The 21446-nt window shown below is 42.8% G+C and overlaps 1 protein-coding gene across 1 annotated transcript in view; it reads left to right on the forward strand.

Annotated features, from left to right (window-relative positions):
* The window catches only part of Vps13b (vacuolar protein sorting 13 homolog B), a 563330-nt gene that overhangs the window by 526957 nt on the left and 14927 nt on the right, over positions 1-21446 (forward strand). Inside the window, exons 48-52 of the mRNA XM_055622389.1 lie at positions 2375-2502; positions 2665-2864; positions 12843-12961; positions 15582-16387; positions 20838-21014. Coding sequence (XP_055478364.1) covers positions 2375-2502; positions 2665-2864; positions 12843-12961; positions 15582-16387; positions 20838-21014 — 1430 coding nt within the window. The remainder of the gene's footprint in view (positions 1-2374; positions 2503-2664; positions 2865-12842; positions 12962-15581; positions 16388-20837; positions 21015-21446) is intronic.

Genomic DNA, 21446 nt, shown 5'->3' on the forward strand with positions numbered 1-21446 from the left:
GCAGGTTGCCCGATGAGGTGATTTTTCCACTTTGCACCTTCTGCTGCAGGGGTCTGCGGAGTGGTGCTGTGCCATAGAGTGGCAGTATGTGTGGTAATGAAAACAAGAAAGACATCCTTGTCTTTTGTTCTTACTCTTTTCTAATATTTTACTCTTACTTCAAAATGCAATTTTTCACAAAAGACATTTAGAGAGATAATAATGTAGATAAACACAAGCCAAGGAATATTCCGTGCTGTGGTTGTTCCTGCGTGCAAGCTGTTCCAATTGCAGATCAACAATTATGCAAACAGCAACCACAGGATTGGACCAGAAACATATAATGGCTTGCGCATTCTGACTTCTGTCTTGTGGTTGTTTGGTATCAGTGTCTTTCCTGCTGCTGTCAAGAACTGCTTACTTATGGTGCATACAACCATAAAAGAAAACATGCTGTGACGTTGTAAGAGGTGCCTTCTCCTCAAGGTCCTGATTTATATACTCTGAGATTTAAGATCCCAAGTGTTTTGATATATGCAGAGATTCTTTTTAATAATCATTTTAAAGATTATAGCTTAACTGAAGTCTCCATAATGATCAGGCCCTGTTCTCTCTACACATCTTTTCTTCTTTCATGTCACAAGACCCTAACTGAACAGCATTTTCACCCTCAGACCTGTAAGGATGGTTGCTTTTATATTTGACTTTAGATAATGTTAAGCATGTTGAGTGCTATTGAATGGTTTGTGGATTATTTTTAAAAGTCAAAACTTTTAACAAAACACATAGAAAGGTTTAAATTTTCAAAGACTGATAGTATAAATTACTGTTATGTGTAAATATTAAAGTAAACAAGTTAAAAGTAAGATCCTATACTCCTGGCCTCAGCTTTAATGGCTATTGAAAGGAAGTTGTCTGAGGCTGGCTTGCATAGCCCCTTCAAAATGAAACTGAAAACAGCTTCCTTGTCTATGTGAGGATTTAACTCTGAAAAGAAATGTGCTTTCAGTTCTCATCTCCTCACCTTTTCTACCTCAGTCCAGCAGTAGACATTTGGTGGCATTGTGGCTGCATTTTCACGAAATACTAGTAAACAACTGTCATTCCAGACAAGGGACAGTATTAGGGAGGGCTCTGTGGCAAATGAGGATTTGTTGCTGCAACACTGACCCCTTTTAGTCACCACAAACTAAGAGGTGAGATTACCTAATTTCTTTAATTTTTATCATCAGTACAGGTCATCAGAATTTTTCTTCCTGTTTAGACATAAATACCATTTGATAGTTCTGTAGGACACTGGGAGATTTTCTTCATGGTAGCATGCTGTCAGTACCTGTGCAGCCGCTTACAAGGAAAGCATCCCAACTTTGCTCTAATAGTGTTATGCCCAAGTCTTGCAGACCCCCAAAGACCACAAAGGAGCCAATTCTGATTCAAACCCCGTAAGGTCTTTTTATTATAAGCTCGAGCTAGGCCCATACCCTCACCTATGCAGCGGTTGAATGTGGAGTGCCAATCTTCAGGGAGAGGAGGGTTTTTATTTAGGTTTACAGCAAGGTAAATTGGGCAATTCCAGCTAGACAGTTTTATGATTGATTGACATTTAGCAAATATCAGGTGTTCAGAGGAAATTGTCTGCCTGGAAGGCTAAGCCAAACCGCAATTGTTTCACTCGTCCTATTGTAAAGAACACCTGGATAAATTTCAGGTCTTCACTGATTAGCCGTTGCTAGGGGTGATGGTTAAACATTACTGGGTTTTCTCTAGGCTATTCCTTGAGTAGGGGACTCCATTGTCTTCTTTCTGGAATTGGTGACCTAGGCCCTAGTTCCTGGGAGTGGTGGCTTTTGGGTGGGGTGGTCAGGCCTGGTTCTTTCAGTAGCAGGAGTGAAGGGTGGTCACTTTGTGCAAGTTCACTGCACATGTAATCAATTGCCTACCTGTAGAATGAAAAATAGAGCAGACACACAAATCCTAGAAATTTCTGAAAAAGAAAAAAGTTAAACATGGGTCAGTGCTTTCTTTACCAAATTCTTTGGAGAGGAAGAAAGTATAACACTTGAAGAGCTTAAAGCCTACAGCACTGAGGAAAAGGGCCAGTAGCAAGGTTACCACAAGGCCAGCAAGTTGGTGATAGTGGAGGCTTTAATTTAAAATCATTTTTCACGTTTTTGAGTATTTGAGAGTAAGTGCATATTACTACTGCTCTGAAATTAATTAACCTATGTTCATGTACATCAGCTAGTAAGTGAGGAATAGGCTACTTTTTTGGAAAACATAACCTCTGAATTAGAAAAGAGGCACTCCAGAGTTTGTAATACTGCACATTCAAGTAAACATGAACCACAGAGAGCCTGTGTGCCCCTGAAACCATGCTGTTGCTGGTCTGTTCCAGGGCAATAGCACTGACGTATCAAGAACACTTTGGAGTCACCTATTTAACCCTCTCAGAAGACCCAAGTCCTCGTGTCATTTTCCACAACAGATGTCCAGTAACAGTGCTCATAAAGGAGAACATCAGAGGTATGCCTCACAGCCCTGAAGGGAAACCACAGGAGACGCAGATTCATGGGGGGGGGGGGGGGGCTTTAGAAGAGACCTGTGGGCCTATGAAGAGTACCTTACTCTTTGACTTTGTCCTTAAAACCAAGATCTGCATGCGCCTCTTTTTTTTTAACTTTTCAGATATTCCAAAGTTTGAGGTTTATTGCAAAAAAATTCCTTCTGAGAGTTCAATTCATCATGAACTATATCACCAGATTATCGGTTACCCAGATTGCAAGACCAGAGACTTGCTTCCCAGCCTCCTTCTAAAAGTGGAACTGATGGAAGAGATGACAACAGAGTGGAGTGATGCCGTTGACATCAATAGTCAAGGAACACAGGTCAGTGGTTGTTTATTCTAGACACAGCCTGTTTGCTGGCTGGCTGGCTTCCTTCCTTTCTTCCTTCCCTCCTTCCTTCTTTCTTTTTCTCTTTTCCTTCCTTCCTTTCATGTGTATTATTTATGTATATGTGTGTGAGCATGCATGTATCCTGGTATACATGTAAAGGTCAAAGGACAACCTATGAGAATAATTTTTCTCCTTCCTCCATATGGGTCATGGATATTGAACTCAGATTTCTAAATACTCAATTTTTTAGACTGACAAGATGGCTCAATATGTAAAAGTGCTTGCTGCTGAGCCAGACAACCTTAGTGTAATTAATTTCTAGGACACACTTGGGAGAAAGAGAAAACCACCTCCCACAGGAATCTCTGACCTCCACACATATGCCCTGGCATATGTAGATACAGAGAGAGAGAGAGAGAGAGAGAGAGAGAGAAAGTAAAAAAATGAGGATATTTATAAACACCAGAAATGTGAGAGAAGCACTTGGTAAAATGAATCCATCTCAGATCTAAAATGTCAAAGTAAAATAAAATTATAGACTTCTTTACATATAAGATTTAGCTGTCCAGATTTCAGGATGGTCATAGTATTAACTCTTGATTAACTTTACCTTCTTTGGAAAGCATGCCAATTTTTAAATATGTATATTTATGCTAGTAATCTATAAAAACTCCATATGTTTTTAGGTTTCAGCACTTACCCTAAGTGTTCCTGGTATTATTTCTTATTGAAAATGACACTTGAACCTAGCACTTCTTTTCTGATATTCTTAAATTTAAATACATTTACAGTGTTGTAAAATTGCCATCATTGTGTTCACCAGTTTTCTTCACTATGAGAAAATCAGTTTAAACGGAAAAGATTTACTTTGGCTTATGGTTTCAGAGCTGTTTGCTTTGGCTAGCTCTGTTATTCTTCGGCCAGTGACAAGGGAGAATCAGGTTGCCAGAAAATGGAGAGGAAAGCCTCTCACCTAGGAGTGCAAACAAGCAATGAGGAGAAAACAGAGAGACCAGAACAAAATGCGTCTCTCTATGAAATGCCTCCAGTTATCTTCATTCAGCTAAAACTCAATTCTTAATAATATACTCATTCAGCTATGAACTAAGAATAGCTGCCGCATTGATGAAGTTAGCACCCTTGAGATCCACTCACTTCAATAGCATTATTAGCTGGAGGCCAAGCCTTCACCACATGAGCCTTTGCAGCCCTTTTATATCCAAGCCATAGCAGTGATACCTAATTTCAAAGCTCTTCACCATTCCAAACAAGAACTGTAATCTTCCTCCTCCCTACCCTGCTGGCCTCTATTCTACGTTCCATCTCTATGACTTTGTCTGCTCTAAGAATCTCAGATAAGGAGAATTATGAAGTCTTTGTGCTTAGTGCCTGGTTGATTTTGCTGAGAATGTTGTCTTAAGGCTTATTTATGTTATAGCATTTATTGGAATTTCATTGCTTTTTATAGCTGAATAAATCTGTGCTTATACTTTCTTAAAGATCTTTCACATCACTTGTTATTCACAAAAGATTGAAAATATGACATGTTGTAATGTCTATAAATATTCGTTAAAAGGATAAAGTATTTATGATAATTGTCATTTATCAGCCACTCTGTGCCCAAGACACTTCTTTAAGCTTTAAAACAGCCAAGCTAGTAACGCTTGTTCGAGAAATGGGAGCCCTCCAAGAGTAACATGACCTAAGTCCCATGCATTTAAGCTTGTGTCCAGCTCAGCCTACTCCAGCATGAGCAGCCTGTGCTGTTCCTCACGTGGACACCCTTGACTTTTCTTTCCTTGTCCTCAGGGACACTTTCTCCTCCCGGGAGTTATGAGAGATACTTGACAGTCTCCTGCCTCCTTCTCTAGGCCTTCTACATGCTTGTATTTGTAATTTTAATTGCTCTTCTCTTTTCCAAACATTAAGCAGCCAGAATCCCCTGTGTGATATTTATTCAACTTGAATGAAAAATATAAAATAGTTATATAGTATAAACACAAATCATTGCAGTGTCGTTTTTGTTACAAAGAACTTTGAGAAACCACTGTACTCACCAGTTTGTCTAATACCAAATTGCATTTAGATGTTCTTAGTAGAATTTTTGTCCTTTTTTTTTACATTTTTATGCATGTATACCGTATACTTAGATTGTATGTGAAAAACAACATACAGCACTTGTCTTCCTCAGTGTAGTTTATTTAATTTAATATGATCTCCAGTTCCATCCATTCTTTGCAAGTGACATAATTTATTTCAATAATTATTTATGAATAATAGTCTATATGGGGATATCTGTCTGTCTGTAGATAGATAGACAGACAGAGAGAGAGAGTGTTGGTATAATGTTCTTTTAAAATGTATATGCCTTACCCTTGTTAATTCAAATGCTGATTTCCCCACCCCCAACTCTCTGGTTTCAATCTGGATATTGCATTGTGATACTAACTATAAGCATCCTGTCTGAACTCTTGTGTAAACAGGACACAAATAAAGCAACTAGATACAATGTTGTGCAATGGGAGGAGCCAGAGGACAGGAAAGAGGGGAGGAGCTAGAGAATAGGAAAGGGTGGGAGGAGAAGGAGGAGGAGCGTGAGGAGAGCAGAGCACGAGGGGAGCAGAACCGAGATCTTGGAGGACGTGGAGCATGAACCAGACCTAAGATTTCACAAAAAGCAAGTATAATGTGGGAAATCTAAATGTTAGGAAACTGAGGGCTTGGAGATTTAGGAGGGAGTAAATATTGCCCAGCATTGTGTTCTAGGTTAATTAAAAACCCAGTCTCTGTGTGGTGATTTGTTTTTACAGCTGCTGAGGATTAACAGCAGCGTTACTAGAAGATAAACCAATAGTAAATATTAATAACTAAATACAACAAGAGAGAGAGAGAGATGTAGTTATATGTAATGTGGGGGGGGGTTGGTTTTTTCTAAGGTTTATTTATTTATTATTTGTACCATATTTTGCCTGCATGTGTGTGTGTGCAGGCCAGAAGAAGGCATCAGATTATAGGTGGTTGTGAGCCACCATGTGGTTGCAGGGAATTGAACTTAGGAGCTTTGGAAGAGCAGCCAATGCTCTTACCATTTCTCTAGCCCCATATAATGTTTTCTTTATCCATTAACTTATTGATACCCACCTAATTTGTATGTAAATGATTTCCTATCACATTCCTGGTGGTTAGACACATATCCCATCCTCAGCTATAGAAGAGTATCAACACACCAAGATCTTAATAAAGGTCAGCTGAATAAGTTAATGACCAAATGAATAAATTAAATAAGAAGCAATAATTAGCAAAAGATTGTGTATAGGAGGCCATGAGACTCTCATGTGTGACCTGCAAGCACAGAACACCAAAAGAGACAAGGAGTAAAGAGCCAAATGGTGACAAGAAACCCACAGAATGAGACTGCTGACAAAGGAAGACAATGAGAAGTTACAAGAGGGGAGTAAGCAGAAGCCCTGAGGACAGTGGCAGGTGAGAATTGCTCTGTCCAGGGGTGTAGCCATAAAATTGAAGTCAGCATAGAAGAAACAGGATACAGGAGAGGAGCAAGTGAGAAGATGGTAAATGGCACAGTGCCCAGAGAGACAAGCTGAAGCACAGCCTCAGAGCAGCTCCACTCAGCAGAGGGCCACCTCTACTTCTCCAGCAAGGGGAAGGGGCAGGATGGGGGCTGGAGTGGCTGGATCCATAGAAGAGGAGGCTGGAAAATTCAGTGACTGGATTCTTACTAGAGTTTATGAAGTAGATAATTAATAATCTGCTACGAGAGAGAAGCAGGAGAGGTCTGAGAAAGTAGTAGCTGTGAAAACAGATGAAGGGTCAGGAACAGAAAAAAAGAATGTTTGAGCAGCCTGGAAAGCTCTTTCACTGTGGTCACCTGATTTGTAGTGGCCCAGTCTCCCCAGCTTTAACATCAGCAGCCCTCATTTGAACTGAAAACCTGCTGCATCTGTGAAGCCTAAGATGCCTGCAGTCTCAGTACTTTACAAAATAAATTCCGTAAGTTCTAAGTGTCCTGGACCCACTCATCAGCATGGAGATTTTGAAACCTTACTTATGTATGACTGGGGAGTTCTTTACAATAGGCATGCTGCCTGCCAGACTGTCTCCTGGGAGTTCCCGTTCACTTTAGATCTCCTCAGCCCTGTGATTGGGGACACTTCCAAGCTCAGAAGAGATGCTCTTCCCAAATCTTTTCACCCACAGAGGGAGGGCCCAGCAGAGGCTCATGTTCCCATCCATCTTTTAGGAGCTGTGTGCCATATGTCCTGCAGACTGTGTGGTGCACTTCCTCCTCTGAAAGAAGAAGTCTTTCAGACTTGTCACATACTCTTTCACTAATGCCCAGGCATATAAGCCACTGGGGAGAGAATCCCTGAGGGGAAAGCAGCCACTGGTAAGCACTGGCTCATCCTCCAGGAGCACTCCTCAGCCCTAGGTCATAAGCAGAATGAAATCACTCAAAAATTTCTGTTATAGTACCAGGCTTTTTTGTCAGCCCTAGGTTACATCTCCAGGCTGTTTTGTACATGGAACCGTCTTGTGTTTTGTAATTTTGAAACAGCGTATATGAGACAGTATGTTCAATTAATTTTAAAACCCAATAAACAAGGATTCTTTGAGCCCAGAGAATCTCAGTAAACAGTGAAAGCATAAGGAATAAGTTTGTGTGGATAATTCTAGTCATTATTTTGGAACCCTGTCGTAGCATATGGGATTTCCGTTTCTGTTAGTCAGAACCTTCCTTTTGGTCTTCATCTAGCCAACAAATACTGGGTTTATGATAATGTACCAGTCACTAAGCTTGGTGCTACTGAGCAAAGATATAACAGCCCATGCTGTCAAGTTTACAAGTGAAAGAGCTGCCATTTGTAAGAACAAGCAGCCATATTAGTGCAAACTCTCATAGGCTGTGAAGAAAGGAAATGAGTGTCCTCAAAGAAAGCTCGGGCAGGAAGTGGCCTCTGGGTGAGAACCTGCTGTCAGTGCCTCTAAGGCATGAATTAGGCAAGAGGGTGGAAGTTTTTTTGTTTGTTTGCTTTGTTTGTCATTTGTTGTTTTTTGTTTTTTTGTTGTTGGGACATATTAAATAATGACAATCAGGCACACAACAGATTTTTATATGAAAGAGGTTTATTAGATGGAGATGAAGAGAGGGACGGGAGAGCAGGACATGGTGGGAGGAAAGAGAGGGGCGCCCCGACAGAGAAAGGAGGGAGGGCCAACGTGGCAAGTCAGTCCCTTTAAGGAGCAAGGTAACCACGCTTTCCAGGTGTGGCCACCTGGCCAGCGACACATAACGACATCATAGGTTGCTAGGCAATCCAGAAGCAGGTAACAGTTTTGTTTTTGTTTTTCAACACAGGGTTTCTCTTTGTAGCCCTGGCTGTCCTGGACTCACTTTTTAGACAAAGCTGGCCTCCGACTCACAAAGATCCACCTGCCTCTGCTTCCCCAAGTGCTGGGATTACAGGCGTGCGCCACCATGCCCAGCTTTGGAGAATTTTCTATCAAAAAGAACATGTTTGAAGATTCAGAGCTCAGATTGGAGCATAAACCCTTTAGGCCACTAAATGCCAAGATGGCTGTGGTGCCAGGTGAAAGAAAAGGAGAAGACAGAGGATTCTGCAGCATTTAGAACTAAATAAGACCATGTGTGATCTTGCACAGATTGTGCTGTCATCTTTGGATTGTGAGATTCACTAGGTTGTTTATGCAAAGTAATTTCTTTTGGTTGTTGTTTGTGTATGTGTACGCATATGTGCATGAATGAGTATGGATACATGTGTGTACAGCACAGGTGTGGAGCTGAAAGTCCTTATGTTCTACTTTGTTTGAGGTAGAAACCCTTCAGAGATTCTCCTGTCTCCCTCCACCTTCCATCTTGATATAGGAACACTGAGACTGTCGATACACACTGCCACATCCAGCCTCACATGCATTCTTGGGATTGAAACGCAAATCCTCATGTTTAATTTACAGATACTTTACCTACAAAGCCATTTCCTACCTCCTATGCATAGTAATATCTGAGCATGGGAAAGTGAAAAAATTGAGAGGGTCTCTTGCTGAACCTGAGGCTCACTAGTCTAGCCATCGTGGGAGCACCAAGGATGCTCTTTTGTCTGCCTCAACAGCAGTGGAATTACAAGAGCATGACACTACTACCATGTCCCCAAATAAGACACAAGTCTTAACTCAAGGACTTGAGGAAATAAATAAATGCAGTTGAGTACAGTAAATCAAAGGTAGCTCCTTTGATCACCAAAGGTCCTCAGTTGGTCAGGCCAGTAGCTTCTGAGTTTATTTGCTGATGAGAGGCTGCAGGCTTACAGAGTAGAATCAGCCAGCTAACAACTGGCTTATAAATCCCTCACTTTTGTTTTTCCTACACCAAGTCGGGGTCCCTGACCAGCCTCTGGTGAGATGCCTTGGCTACAGAAGTTATCACCTGCAAGTTCATCAAAGCTTAAGTCAGACAAGCTTTCTCATCTTCCCCTTTTCCCCTTCTGTGACATCTCTGTGTCATAGCTGTAGCTTTTGCAGTGAGATGGTAAGAAACATTGTTCTTACTCAGACAGCTAGAAGCTGTCCTCTTTATCCTTTTTTACCCTCAAGGACAGAGTTCTTCAACCAGTGGGCTGTGACCCCTTTGGGGACAAATAACCTCTTTACAGGGGTTTCCTAAGACCATCAGAAAACACAGATCTTTACTTAACAGTTTGTAACAGTAGCAAAATTAGCTATGAAGTAACAACAAAAATAATGTAATGGTTGGAGGTCACCACAACATGAGGAACTGTATACAGGACTGCAGTATTAGGAATGTTTAGAATCACTGGTCCAGTAAATCACACAGAATTTACTTCCCTTTCCTACAATTATGATGCAAGTTTTTGATGCCAGCCTAAAACATCTTCTCTTAAGTGTTTCCTTCCCCAGACACATCACCAGTTATCCTTGTCTGAATACACCAGTGTTTTATGTTCCCTTTTTAAAATATGGCAGATGGAATTACAATATTTCAAATGTAATCTAACCAGCTACTCCTCCCTGTGTTAAAACCGTAACTTGACTTTTGTTTTTTGGTTTTGTTTTTTGAAGACAGTAGCCTTCTGTGTAGCCTTGGCTGTCTGTCCTCGACTTGCTCTGTAGACCAGGCTGGCCTCAAACTCACAGAGATCCACCTGCCTCTGCCTCCCTGAGGGCTGGGATTACAGGCTGACTTAACCTTTTATTAAGATGCTTTATAAAGAACTTCTCAGTACAGCTGGGTATGCTGGTGCATGCTAGAATCCCAGCACTTGGGAGATGGAAGGGGGAGGGGTCAGACATTCCAGCTTCTGTATGCCATGCCTGAGGCCAACATAGGCTATGTGTGAGAACCTGTCTCAGAGAGAGGGGTGGGGGAGCCTGGTCATATAAATCTGCACTATCAGCCAGGGGCAGATCAGGGTTAAGTTAACAAGTTTGGGGGTCTCCTGGGTTCTATAAAAGCGCCTAAGAAACTTAAAGAAAATTTTTAAATAAGCACTTCACACATGGCTAGATAAGTGACAAGGTTTAAAGCTATCCTTCACAATATATAGATTTTTTTTTTAATGAAAATGAGTCATAGCTTAAATCAGCTGAAAAATGAAATTCCTAGTTCTACATCTTCAAGTCATTGTAGCTATAACAATTTTCTGCACAAGATAAGTTTTAATAGATTTTCCCCGAAGGAAGAAAAGTATTTTGAAATTTTGCTTGTGTGTGTGTGTTTGACAGCTGTAATGGTTAGTTTTAATTGTCGATTTGAGAAAAATTTACAATCACCTGGGAGGCAGACCTCTAGCCATATCTGTTGGGCAAAATTCAAAGTCCAGACGTTTTGGTCAGAAGTACCTTGAAAGTTTAGGTTAATTTTCTTACTATCACAAGTCCCTTAGGCACTTAACACAGACTGTCAACCAGCCTTGTCTTTATTCCTTTAGACTATTTAAACATCTTCATTTCATAATACCCAGAGATTACTCTGAGAATAAGCTGAACACTAAATAGTTCCCTGTTCTGGTCATTTCATTTCTTCCAACAGGCATGATAGCTATGGTTTTAGAACTCTCTGCTAAAAACCTGGATCACAGGCAAGACTGATACTGAGAGCTTTAAATGGTCACTCCAAGTTAGTAATCCTAGACCTGTCAGTCTAGTAGAAAACTGTCACACAAAGGGTGACTTTAAATAGGAAAAAAAACTTATACAAAGGACTCCTTCAATTTTCTTCTAAATGATATTTATTTCTTTAATGTGTGTATGTACACATGGGAGCCAGGTCCAATGGGAGAAGGCAGCTTGTAGTGATAGATTCTCTCCTGTGGAGCCCAGCCCAAATTTAGTTCATTGGCCTTGAGAGCAAGCACCTGTACCTGCTGAGCCTCCGGCCAGCTATGCAGTGGCTTTTATAACTGGGAATATTTCTCTAATAATTCATTTAGTTTTACATTTGTAAAATGAGACATTTTAATTTTTATGATAATCATCTTAATTCTTATGGTGGAACAGTTAGAGAAAATTCAAGAAACAGTTCTTTATGAAATATTTTTGGAAAACAAACAGGGAGACTTGTCTGTATAGAATACAAGCACAGCAAATTGGCTTTTTCCTGTTCTCAAGAAGTTTAGAATCCAGTGATTGAGTCTGATCTGTAAATAGGTAACAAATGGTAAATTTTGTGATCAAGTAGAAATATGTTTAACTGCTTTTAGAATGTAGAACTGAGGAGGGAAATAGGAAAATAATAACCCCATAGAATAAGGCATCCTTTAAACAGATTTTGAAAAAGGTATTTGGGGGTTGGGGTGTTCTAGGCACAATGAGGCCAAGAGGCAAGGTGAACGCAGGTGAGGGCCAAGTCTTTGAGGGCAGAGGCCCTCAGCACAGCTGGACACAGTGGGAAAAGGCAGGGTGACATCTATGTGCCCTGGAAGCTTATGATATCAGGGTTTCTAAAGGAGACATTGTAAAGAAAGAGACCCAGGGACCTTGACATTGCCTCTAAGTGTGAGTCCATGACTTCTTTCCCATGACTGTGTAAACAGTCTCTGGTGCCTTTGTGAGATCACCATTACAACACATTCACTGCTTGTCAGGCAAACAGTCTTTGTTCTGTTATTTACTGTCTTAACCAGAATAAAGGGTCCAGATCTAGGTGATATTGCAGATCATGAGACTTAGCACTCAAGCATAAGGAGGTTCTTGCCTCTTCCCTCTTCACTCCTTAGCTGTGAATATGATGTTCCTGGAGTTGTTTTTCACATAGCTCTGCTCTGTTTTCACGTTCATTTAGCCAACATTGGTATTTAATGTTGAAAGGACATCTGTTCTGCTGGCCTGGCACCTGGCTCCTGAGATAGTAGAGGCTCTTTATTCATTAGCTTTTACTCCACTTTCTCATGGTTGGAAACTTAATTTTCCAACTAAGCAAATTTAACATACGTGAAGTCTTTGGTTCTGTGAGGGACATTGGGGTTTTTGTTGTCGGATTTGGAGATTGTTTATTTTTTGTGTTCAGCCTGTGGGGTTGTCCTGTAATAGTAAGTCAACACACAGTGCCTGAAAAGGTTTTGCACATTGCATTTAAATTCCTGAGTTGTAAGTTTTTTCCCACAGCAGTTCATATGCACATACAAAGCTGGCCCTATGGCTGGCCTCCAGCCCACATGGGGCTAGTGCCAATTCCAAAAAGTAGAGAATGAAGACACTCACGCCCCATCATCCATCATTTTATTTTTTCTGTGAACCTTACAGCCTGGATATTGAAAAATCTGGATTTGATTTTTTTTCAAGTCAACCAAATAGCCTGTACACGTGGTTGGAAAGTGTTTGCAGTTTGGAGTCAAAACTTGAGACACTTGAAGTCAGCCATTTCAACAATGTGCTTATTTCCTTCTAATCAGATTTGAAACACTCTTTTGGCAGGTTGTGTTCCTCACCGGCTTTGGCTATGTGTACGTGGACATCACCCATCAGTGTGGCACAGTCTTTATCACTCTGGCCCCAGAAGGAAAAGCAGGGCCCATTTTAACCAACAACAGCAGGTGGGTTTGTTTTTCTAGCAGCAGTACAGTGAGCTTTCATTTATAATGTTGTAAACCTATTATTTACCATTCTTGTCACATTATAAAATTATAAACCTACTATTTATCATTCTTGTTGTCTCCACACACATACTAAAGTTTTGGTTGATTATCATATAATCCATAAGTAAAGATCTAGTTGTTAAAAATATGCCTCCAGCATATATAGAGAATGATAATAATGTAACATCTTTGTTGAGTCTCCCAATTCTATGATAAGTTCAGCCAACTGCTTTCCAAGCTAAGACACATTCCTCTGAATAATGTGCCATTATTACTAGTGTAAAATGCAAGTTAGTATCTCTCAATACACAACTTTGTAAATAACTAGGATTTTCTTTTAGACTGATAGTAAATATAAACACAGCTCTGAAAGCTTTTGATACAAATCCTATCCTCAGATTCCAAAGGAGGCTGGGGAGGTGGCTCAGCAGGTAAAGTGCTAGCTGTAAAGAATGAGGACCTGAACTCAGCATCCCCATGAGAGCCAAATACAGCACCCATGGGTCTGTAAATACAGTGTGGATGACTGGAAACAGGCAGATCCCAAGGGCTTGCTGTCTAGCCAGTCTAGCCCAAATGGCAAGTGACAGGTCCAACGAGAGACCTGTCTCAAAAGTAAGATGTAGAGGGAATGGTAAGATGGCTCCCAGGAAGAAGTTTATGCCACCAAGTCTGATGATCTGAGTTCCATTCCCCCAGCTCACATGATACAGATAACCAGTTCCTACAAGTTGTCCTCTAACCTGCACACATGAACCAGGGCATGAGCATTCACCTCCCAAAATAAATAAAAAATAAAATAGAAACCATATAAATAATTAATATTCTTAACTTAAAATAATCATATAGTAGAAATAATGTAAAGATATCCCTCTTCCAAAACAAAACCAAAAAAGAAAAAAAAAAAAAGTGGCGGTAAAGGACATGAACAGAAAATTATTGGTGGAGTAAAATAATAACATAGTGTCTGCTCACACTTGTTTTGCTTACACTTTCCTGGGTCATGTTGAATGATTACTGGATGTTAGGTCTGCTCTAGCAATAGGGAAACAGAGGATTCTATTATCGCAGGCACAGAATGGGAGAAGCTGGAGCAAAGAAACTCCATGAGTACAGAAGATCAGCACTCTAGAGGGATTAAAAACAGCCAGTTAGAGGTGTGAGTTGGCAAGGCCTTGGAACAGGAAGAATAGAGTTGTGAAGAAGATAGTTTGAGGGAAACCTTTTCAAGAGACTTGCAATTACATGAGGACTTGAAAGTAGCAAGGCAGGGCAGTTAAGAGGAAGTTCTTCCCAGACCCAGGACACAGCCAGTGCCAAGGCCTGAAAGCAGAGTGCCTGGCACAGAAGACAGCAGGGCTGAAAAGGCAGAGGTGTGTGCTTTCGTGCCTCATGAGCACTGTGAGAGTTTGGGTATAGCTGAGTGAAGTGAGGGACTCGTGAGCATCTTAGGCAGGGAGGTTATTTGAGACTTCAGTGTTTAGGATGTTGGCTATTGTGTTGATGTGATTTCTAGAGAAATGAGTGTGGAAGCAATCAGGAAACTCTGTTACTATGTGTATTCACACTAGAGGCCCTGGTATCTGTGAGAGTGGTTAAAGAGAGAGAGATCAGATTCAGATTCTGGGCATACTTTTGCAGAAGAAAACCATCTGCTAAATGTAAGTAATCTGGGTGTGGTGTGGTGGGGTAGTCACGAGGGTAGTTTAGGATGAGACACCAGCCAGGTGGGAGATCTGAGATAATACAAGGAAAGGACATGTGTCCTGACCTCTAACAGTAGCAGATGGCGCAGAGCTGGAAGTCAGCTTTTGGTCTAGCACTAGTGACCTTGATAAGGGGCAGTTTTGTTAGACAGGGGAGCATAAGCCAGGTTGCAGCAAGCTGCAGAGAGAAAGGAAAGAATCAGAGACATTTATGTGGAAATGGTTTTTTGTTTTGTTTTTAACTAAAGAGGATCAGAGAAATGGAAAGTAGGTGGAGAGGAAGTGACTTTATAATAGGGTTTGGTTCACTCAGAAGTAGAATAACTGCATCGTCCTGTACTAACAGTATTACAGAGGGAAGTAGCATGGGACACATGGCACTCTAAAGAGCAAGTGAGTGGGGAGGAGCTGAAATGCCCCAGAGAGGGCATGGACCTGGCCAGGGACTCTTTGACTGGAGAAGTTGGAGCAGGAAGAGCAGAACACACTTGGGTGCAGTAGAAATAGGCGGTACATGCTGAGTTCTCTTTCTTCTGCTCAGCTTATCTTTTTTAATATAAGGAGTACCATGATCATCATATCAGAAAATTAGTGCATAAAAATGAGGAATTTGTAGTTAAAAAAAAAAAAGGAATCCGGTGTTGGTAAGAGAAAACACATACAGAAATATGACAAGAGCTTATAATAGTCCCAACAGGAACATTTTGCAAAAATCGTCCTGTGGCTGGCTCTGTCCAGACATGTACTGAAAGTTGAGTTCGTATTTGTTTCTTATGAGAATCTCTCCCATTGGGAGTATGCGGTAGGACCCTGTCCTCCAAAGGGAAACCAGAAAGAAAGCAGAGACCCTAACAAGCTTTGCCCTTCTCCAGAGCTCTGGGGAAGGTGGCCACTTTCAGAATGTTCATCACGCAGCTGAGCCTGGCAGTGTCTGACGACCTCACCCAGCACAAGGCATCATCTGAGCTGCTGAGGCTCACTTTGGACAATGTTTTTCTCCACGTGTCTCCTGTGCCTGGTGTCCTCCCAGAGGAAGAGCCTCCCTCCACCTTCCTCCAGCTTTTCAGTGTGGAAGTGTATTGCGGAGACCTACAGCTGGACAACCAGCTATATAGCAAGTCCAATTTCCACTTTGCTGTCTTGGTCTGCCAAGGAGAGAAAACAGAGTCAGCCCAGTACTCCAGAGTGCACAGTCTTTTGGCCTCCAGCAAAGACTTAGAAGAATACAAGGAGAACTGCTTCATCAAACTTTCCCTTACTGTATCTGAGGGGAAGGACTTCCTCTTTGATGCCAGTGAGTTCACTTTTGAACTGAAACCAGCGCGGCTGTATGTGGAGGACACCTTCGTGTACTACCTCAAAACTTTGTTTGACACCTACCTTCCTCACAGCAGGCTGGCTGCTCCCCATGCACAGCTCCCTGCAGAGGACCAGGTGCTGCCCATGCAAGTGAGACAGCATGCCAGGGCCTTGGTGCACCCGGTGAAGTTACGGAAGCTCATCATCCAGCCAGTGAGCCTGCTCGTCAGCATCCATGCGTCCCTCAAGCTGTATATAGCTTCTGACCACACTCCTCTCTCCTTCTCTGTCTTTGAAAGAGGACCAGTGTTCACTACGGCAAGGCAACTGGTGCATGCACTGGCCATGCACTATGCTGCTGGGGCTCTTTTCAGAGCAGGTGAGGTTGCAAGTGAAGGGTCTGTGGCGGGACAGCACCTGGGCGGAAATGGCACACTGGTGGGGGAGCTGTCTGCCTCACAACACAAGGGAGTGGAGGGAAAGGGTGGTGCATGCAGGCTCCACATCGAACAGAACTGGATGCAGGTCTGGACTGGCAATGTGAGCTTGGGGAACTCTCACCCCTCCCTGGGTGTGGGTCTTCAGCTGTAAAGAGGACTTTAAAATCCCGAGAAGATCAGCTGGACGTATGTCAAACCTGGCATTTTGCTTGGTAGTTAATAGGAGCTATAATATTTTAGCTGTCACATAACATAGAAATGAGTTAAATTTAGCAAACATGTTTTTAGTACCTTGCAGGCACAAGACTGTCTCAACATACTAGTGCAGCCAGGGAAGTCACTCTGAGCCTTCAGCTCCTGGCCTACAAAACGGTCCAGCGCCAAGTGGTCGGTCAGTTTTCTTCATTACTGTTAACGTAGGTGAGAGGTTCAGAGGATTTGTGATGTAAAAAGAGCCCTGGGCATCCCCAGCAGGTGCTACCTGTCTAGACAATGCACAGAGAAGGCTGGATACTCTACCAACTCATCCAGAGAGGAAGACTGGCCCTTGCTTCTCCTCCCACTCTCTTCTTGTTGGCAGCCAGGTGGCCTGCTACAGGCTATGGCATGGTTTATACTAGGGCCAAGGGGAAGAGTAAAGCTTGTTTCCCATCTGGCCGGAAGAGCTTGCAAAGGGTGTTTGATGTGAGTACAGAATCATCCATGGAGGGCACTGTGTGCTAAAGATAAGAGTTTGGCTCCCATGGTCTCAAACTACTTCACAGTCATGGTCTCCAGAACATGTGTTCCTGACCTAGGGTCACTCTTGGTTCAGCTTGATAGCCTGGTCTCAAAGTTGCTAACATTCACGTCAAAAGCAGCATCTACACTGGGCTTTAAGTCTTTTCCGGTAAAGAACCTGAAGACTGACTTCCTGCCAGTGATAACCTTGCGCTCGGCGAGTGAATTACTGTAGACTGTTCAGAGAGTGGCAGCAAATGACTGTTAGCATTGGTAAGAGGCCTATGATCACATAAAACAGGGAGACCCTGACTCCGCTATGGAGGAAAATGACAGCTTCCAGCTGAGAGCCTTATTGATCTGTTGTTTGGATAGTCTGTACAATAGTGAAGAAAATATTTCCCCCTTGCTAAGGAGTCATTTTTAAAATAATCCATATTATTTCAAACTGAATAGATGTGTATGTCTGTAAACTACCCCAGACACTTACCCTTTTGGTTGCTTGGCATAAAGCAGTGTTCTCTAGTCAAAGGGCAAGGAAGGAGGAGCACTTCCTGCAGTCACAGCTGACACTAAGCTAGGAAGACAGACTCCACCTGTGCCCAAGTAGCCGTGGCCTCTGTAGCTTTGTGCTGAGCTGCCCGCCTTGGTTTACTAAGGGATCTCATGTAAATAAACATCCTCTTTGGCTTTTTGTAATTCAATTAAAATTCCCATGGTTATCTCAATCTCAGTATATATCAGGAAAGAAATTCTAATACCAAAGCTGGGTTGTTTTTTTTTTTTTTTTAGTGAGAATAATTTTTGAAACATTGTCACTAAAACTCTATGGTCATTGTGAATATTATCTGAAAGAAAACAGTTGAAGGAATGAGAAATAGAAAGGCCTACAGAGAATGGATTAGCATTCTTGTAAGAGAGAGGGTGAGGGCTGGCTGGGAGGGAGCAGGTTGTATCTATGTCACTTGTGGCCGATTCACCCATTGGACTCAAGGTTCCTGGATGGGATGGTTAAAAACACCCTGACCTCATTTCTAGGGAAGTCTGTGGAGTCATTTGAAGAGGCCTTAAAAATAAATAACTGCTAACTAGAAATGAGTAACCTCCCTCCAGCTCTCAGTCTCACACTAGGCCAAATAGACTCAGGTTACCAACAAAATTTCCAAAAACTAAGCCAAAAGTATGCAGATGGACCTCTGCATCCTTAGGTTCACATCTGCAAATTCAACCAGTTGTAGCCTGAAAATACTCAAAGAAAAGAATCAAGTGTGTTCTTGATGTTAATCTCTTAAATTTACAGAATAAAGAGGCCAGCAAGATGGCCTGCTAGCCAGGTGGGTAAAGGTGGAGGAGAGAACCGATTTGCAAGTTGTCCTGTGTCCTCCACAAGTGCATTGTGGCCTTTGCATACTCACTTGCACAACCACACCCACAAGTAAATGGAGTAAACATTTTAAAATTAAAAGCATAAAAACATTTGCATTATATTCAGGATTTTGCATTATATTCAGGATTACATATAATCCGGAAGTGGTTTGAGTATACTGGAGGGCAGCAGAAGTTCGATGCCACACATTTGTTTATGAGCGTGTGGCATCTTTAGATTTTAGTGCTTGCAGGGGCCCTGGAACCCATGCCTGGTGGATGCTGAGGGGCCTCTTTTTTGCTTCTGGAGAAAGTAATAAAGAGTATCCTTGCCTAGTTTCTGACTTTTCTGTCCAGCTTAGATGCCACCAAGTTGCATCTCAGTCCACAGACAGCCCTCTGGTGGTTTCAGGCTTCACTGATCACCCAAGAGGAAATGTCAGTATCACTCTTCACATTGCTAGGAAGAACAAGAAAGGGCTCCCAGTAGCTGGATGGGAGCTAAGAGACAAGGCTGGTCCTTCCCCCCTGTGTTCCCAAATTCTCAAACCTAAAGCATCATAGCTGGTGCTCTTTCACATATGCTAAGGGAAACAAATGTTTCTAAACCAGCCCTCAGATGGACCCTTATGATCGATCATTCTGGGAGATTGTCCAAGGAGAATCTGCTGTTTTTGTTTTACCTCCACAGAGTGCCTTTCAGTACTAACTTCTTCCATAAGACCCTGCTGGGTTTAGGGGAGAGGAGGGCAGGGGTCAAGTAAAGGTTGGAAACCCTACTCCCTTGTCTCATCAGCCAGAAAGTGTGAGTGACTTCCTACCATTATCTCAGGCTCCGTGTCCTCTGCTTCCTGCCAGTGGAGGCCCAGCAGACACCCAACAGCAGGTGGGCTTGTACCTGCCTCCTGTATCTATACAGCTGTGACCAGCAGCTCAGGGGTCAGGATACATTTGCAAGGTGAAGATGCCTTGCTGCTTGGAGGATTCCATGAGCAATGCCTTGACCCCCACGTGGCTCCTCATTGTTCAGTCTTCATCGAGATGTTACTTCCCACATTGACTGAAACCCATGTTGTCAATCCTTATGTTCTAGAAAGGGAGAGGAATCAAAATTTATTAAAGTCCTGCCCTCTCTGCTTTGATGGTGACCTGGCATTCTGCTTGGACTGGTGACATACCTGAGGCTCTGTCATGGACTTGCTGTTGAAGGGGGTAACAGCTCCCACATAGGTCCTCTCCTCACAGTCTTCCCAAGAAAAAGGCCACAGTACTGGGTTACGGCCTAAAGATTCCTGGAGGAAGCTGGGCATGGCAGCACATGCCTGTAACCCCAGAACTCTAGGAGGCAGAAGCAGGCAGATCTCTTTGAGTTTGAGGCCAGCCTGGTCCACAAAGTACGTCCAGGACAACCAAGGCTACACAAAGAAACCCTGTCTTAAAAATGAAAACAAAACAAAAATTCCTAGAGGAATTTTTTTTTTCCAGATTCCTCTTCCCCTTGACCCTGGTCCCTGCCTGCCCCTGGAGTCCTCTGGGCTTATAGCCCTCAGTCCCCACCCCAGGAGGAAGGGGAAAGGCAGCTGCTGTGGACTGCATGGCAGCCTCATTCCCACGAGGCAGAAGGCTGTGAGCAGGCCAGCTCCTGGCAAGCCCGAGTTTAAATAGGAAACCAGACGCAAAGCCACCCTCCTGGGACATGGATGGGAGAACACTTCCGTCTCACTAACCTAATCAGTATGTCCCTGTCAGTGATGTTTACACAACTGAAGCTAGGGTTGAAGGGGAGACATTTGTTTGGCTCTAGCTCCACTCTAAGGGAAGCGCACAGCTCGATAGGAGTGGGGAAGATTAAACATAACTCCTCCATCTTTGTCAAGGTTTGCATCCCTTTTGCAGCACCCTATTTAGCATCTGGCTGCTCCCCACCAGGCAGATCCTACCCTGGCAGGCTGGGAGGAACTTCTCAGTGTGTGAGCACCTGCAGCCCAGAACGCCTGCCTGATCTATGGGTGGGGGTGCTGTCTGCACATGGTTCCCTTTACAGGAGTACAGGAGGCTTGGGCACAGAAGTCATATTAAAGCCATTTGCAAGGCTGCCAGAGGGACCTCTGATTTATAAAGTATGAAAGTTCACCATTTATGAATTCATGGAGAATGAGTTATTTCCCATATTCTGCTCCAAAGCAGCTTACGACACCCTCTATTCTGGTGTGAAAAGGGAATTTCGGGGAAAACAGGCCACTTTTCACAAATGCTGAAAGCACTGAACTCAAGGTCTCAATAACCACTTTCCTTGTGTTGCAGGCTGGGTGGTGGGGTCTCTGGAAATCCTCGGCAGTCCTGCCAGCTTAGTGAGAAGCATTGGAAATGGGATCTCAGACTTCTTCCGGCTTCCATATGAGGGGCTGACACGAGGCCCAGGGGCCTTCGTGAGTGGAGTCTCCAGAGGGACCACATCATTCGTCAAGCACATTTCTAAAGGTAGCTGTGAAGTTGTTGCCAGTCCTTGTCTTGTTTTCAGGAGTTAAAGCGTTTCAGTGTCGTTACCCAGCCTCCAGCTTCTGTTGCTGTGTTAGCTTGCCATGAAATGCTGGGCTTGTAGCACAGCTTATGTAGACTGTTTTGTGTTTTAAACAAATCACTGCTTGCCTGTATGTAGTGTGGAAATGTTTCAGAAACTTGAGGATCTTAAACCTCTCATTGGGAAAACAAAGCCTGGCTCAGCTGTTATTCCATGCAACCAATACGGCAATATTGAAGGTGTCCATCATGATTCCTGCTAAGCATCGGGAATCATACACCAGTTGCCTCATGTTTTTAAAATGTACATACAGGTATCAACTGTCTTAAGGACAGTGATGAGAAAGCTGATTTCTAGGCCAGCCTCCCTCCAGCTCCCTACATCCACAGTGC

Source organism: Psammomys obesus, unplaced genomic scaffold, assembly GCF_907164565.1.
Source record: "Psammomys obesus unplaced genomic scaffold, mPsaObe1.curated_primary_1811, whole genome shotgun sequence".
Lineage (NCBI taxonomy): Eukaryota > Metazoa > Chordata > Mammalia > Rodentia > Muridae > Psammomys > Psammomys obesus.